The sequence below is a fragment of the Alosa alosa genome, chromosome 9 (assembly GCF_017589495.1).
Source record: "Alosa alosa isolate M-15738 ecotype Scorff River chromosome 9, AALO_Geno_1.1, whole genome shotgun sequence".
In the NCBI taxonomy this organism is placed as follows: domain Eukaryota; kingdom Metazoa; phylum Chordata; class Actinopteri; order Clupeiformes; family Clupeidae; genus Alosa; species Alosa alosa.
Genome location: NC_063197.1, coordinates 27,814,140 through 27,816,639, shown reverse-complemented (window position 1 = coordinate 27,816,639; position 2,500 = coordinate 27,814,140). Strand labels below are relative to the sequence as shown.

Sequence of the window (2,500 nt, the reverse complement as noted above, 5' to 3'; positions counted from 1 at the left end):
CTTGGCGGAGCATCGGATCCAAACCTCGTCGCCCTCCTGAAACGTCTGGTTCCGTGGCTCCACACTGACCAGTGGCGGCTCTGCATCAAAACATCCATAAAATCAAAACCCATGCACATATACAGGCACCACACCCTTAGGTCAGAACCCACGGACGCTCTTCTTTCAGCTGACCTCTCTTTGACCTGCTGTTCTGTTAATAACCTACACATGGCAGGCAACAGACACACAGTATAAACTATAAACCTATCAGCGGTTCCTCAGTGGTTCACAAATCATTCACACCCTTGTACCTATGAATGACGCACACACACACACACACACACAGTATACACACACACACACACACACACACACACACACACACACACACACACACACAAACACGCATTATTGCATTACCGCATTACACACACACACACACACACACACACACACACACACACACACACACACACACACACACACAGTGTTAAAAGTGTGTTGAAAACACACCTTGCACACCCAACAATTTCATAAGCCATCAGTCGGTGAGCATTCTCCTGTCTGACATTCCTGCAGCCTGGCCAGATCTGCACTTTCAGTCCAGTCTCACTGCAAATCTCCTGCCTTTTAAATGCGGCTATGGGAATATTGAATCAGATCCTTTCTGGGAACAATTTTTCCAGTTGATTCATGATGTTACAGCTCATCCACCTCCAAAAAAGAGCCATTAGTTCAGCTAATACTTTCCTGCTAAAAAAAATCAAACAATTTACAGTAGTCTCTCATCCTATACTTTCCCTGTATCTTTTTTTCTGTTCCGGCACAGACAGGGGGCTGTATTTTTTGGGCACCAGCATGGCGTAATACTCGTTTTCACCCGCGGAAAGTTTAATTTGGTATTTTGCCACGTTTATTTTTTTTAAGCATTGCGCCCAGGGGTGTGGCAATTAACAACCTAGGGGGGCCTGGTAGCGTTGTCTAAAAATCGCTATCGTACACCACCTAAACCTGGTCAGAAGTCAATGGCGAGTTGTTCATATGCTATTTTATAAGCATGTCAACAGTCATATTGGCAGGTGCACGCACCATCCTTCTATCATTCATGAACGCACACCAGCGCCGTCCATGCAAAGCATTACAAATTGCAACGATTACAATGGGAAACATAATTAGAATAAAGATATTACAAAATATTGTACATCTCATGATGGTAGTTATTCACCATCATTTGCAAATTGGTAATAACTGTTAAAAGTGATTAGGGAGAGGCGAGACCACGTATGGAGCACAGCTGAAGATGCACTGTCACCGAGATATAAGCAACTCCTCTCACTTTGCCAATGAGTTTAAATAATAGGCGAGTGCAAATGCATGAAGGCTATGCTAGGTTTTAGTAAAGCATGGTTTAAAATTATTATTCCATACAGTCGCAAGCAGCCTCCTTCAAATCGCACCGTTGAATGCCAAAAATATACATTTATTTGACATATCGCGCGTTTGCCATTAAAGGGAAAGACAGATGTCATTCTCATTGGTTTAAAATGATGTTCGCCCCAAATACACCCATATGACTGATTAAAAAACCTAGGAACACCTTGTTGCGCCATGCGCTCCATGTTTGATAACGAAACCCCTCCCAATGTGAACTGGACATCCTACTAAATTTGAATAGACTTTTGACGAGTGACGATGCACTTTAGAATGTCATGATAGGACCCAAGGTGTGTGCATGGGCAGGTATAGAAACACTACTTCACAGGAGTGGGAAAAGGTAGCGTGTGTGTTTGCACTCTGATCTACTGGGCAACGAGAGAGTGTGTGTGTGTGTGTGTGTGTGTGTTGTGTGTGTGTGTGTGTGTGTGTGTGTGTGTGTGTGTGTGTGTGTGTGTGTGTGTGTGTGTGTGTGTGTTGGGTGTGTGAGTGTGTGTGTGTGTGTGTGTGTGAGTGTGTGTGTGTGTGTGTGTGTGTGGCGTGTGTGTGTGTGAGTGTGTGTGAGTGTGTGTGTGTGTGTGTGTGTGTGTGTGTGTGTGTGTGTGTGTGTGTGTGGGGGGTAGTGTGAGTGTGTGTGTGTGTGTGTGTGTGTGTGTGTGTGCACGCGTGTGTGTGTGTGTGTGTGTGCACGCGTGTGTGGCAGGACAGAGCCTGTTGTTTAGTGACCCTCTCCTGCTCTCTGTCCCTGAACAGGACCACTGTGTCAGCAGTCGACTTCACTTCAAAGCAGCTCTCTAATGACTAGGACAAGGCTCTCAACAGGTGGTGACTACACACACACACACACACACACACACACACACACACACACACACACACACACACACACACACAGAGAGAGAGAGAGAGAGAGAGAGAGAGAGAGAGAGAGAAAAATACACACAACTACAATGACAGAGACACATTCAGACATCATTCAGAGAAAAAAACACAAAAAGCTGTGAAGCTTAAAGATGTGAAGAATGACCTGACCTGACCTTTGCATCAGTGACACATCTACCTCAACACCAGCAGTCGTCCAGGG

The 2,500-nt window shown here is 45.2% G+C and overlaps 1 protein-coding gene across 1 annotated transcript in view; it reads right to left on the bottom strand.

Moving 5' to 3' along the window:
- Positions 1-2,500, bottom strand: part of hmcn1 (hemicentin 1) — a 115,147-nt gene that overhangs the window by 60,497 nt on the left and 52,150 nt on the right. The window contains 1 exon segment of the mRNA XM_048252902.1: positions 1-80. This exon segment is cut by the window's left edge and continues 62 nt beyond it. Within this exon segment, the coding sequence (XP_048108859.1) occupies positions 1-80 (80 nt within the window).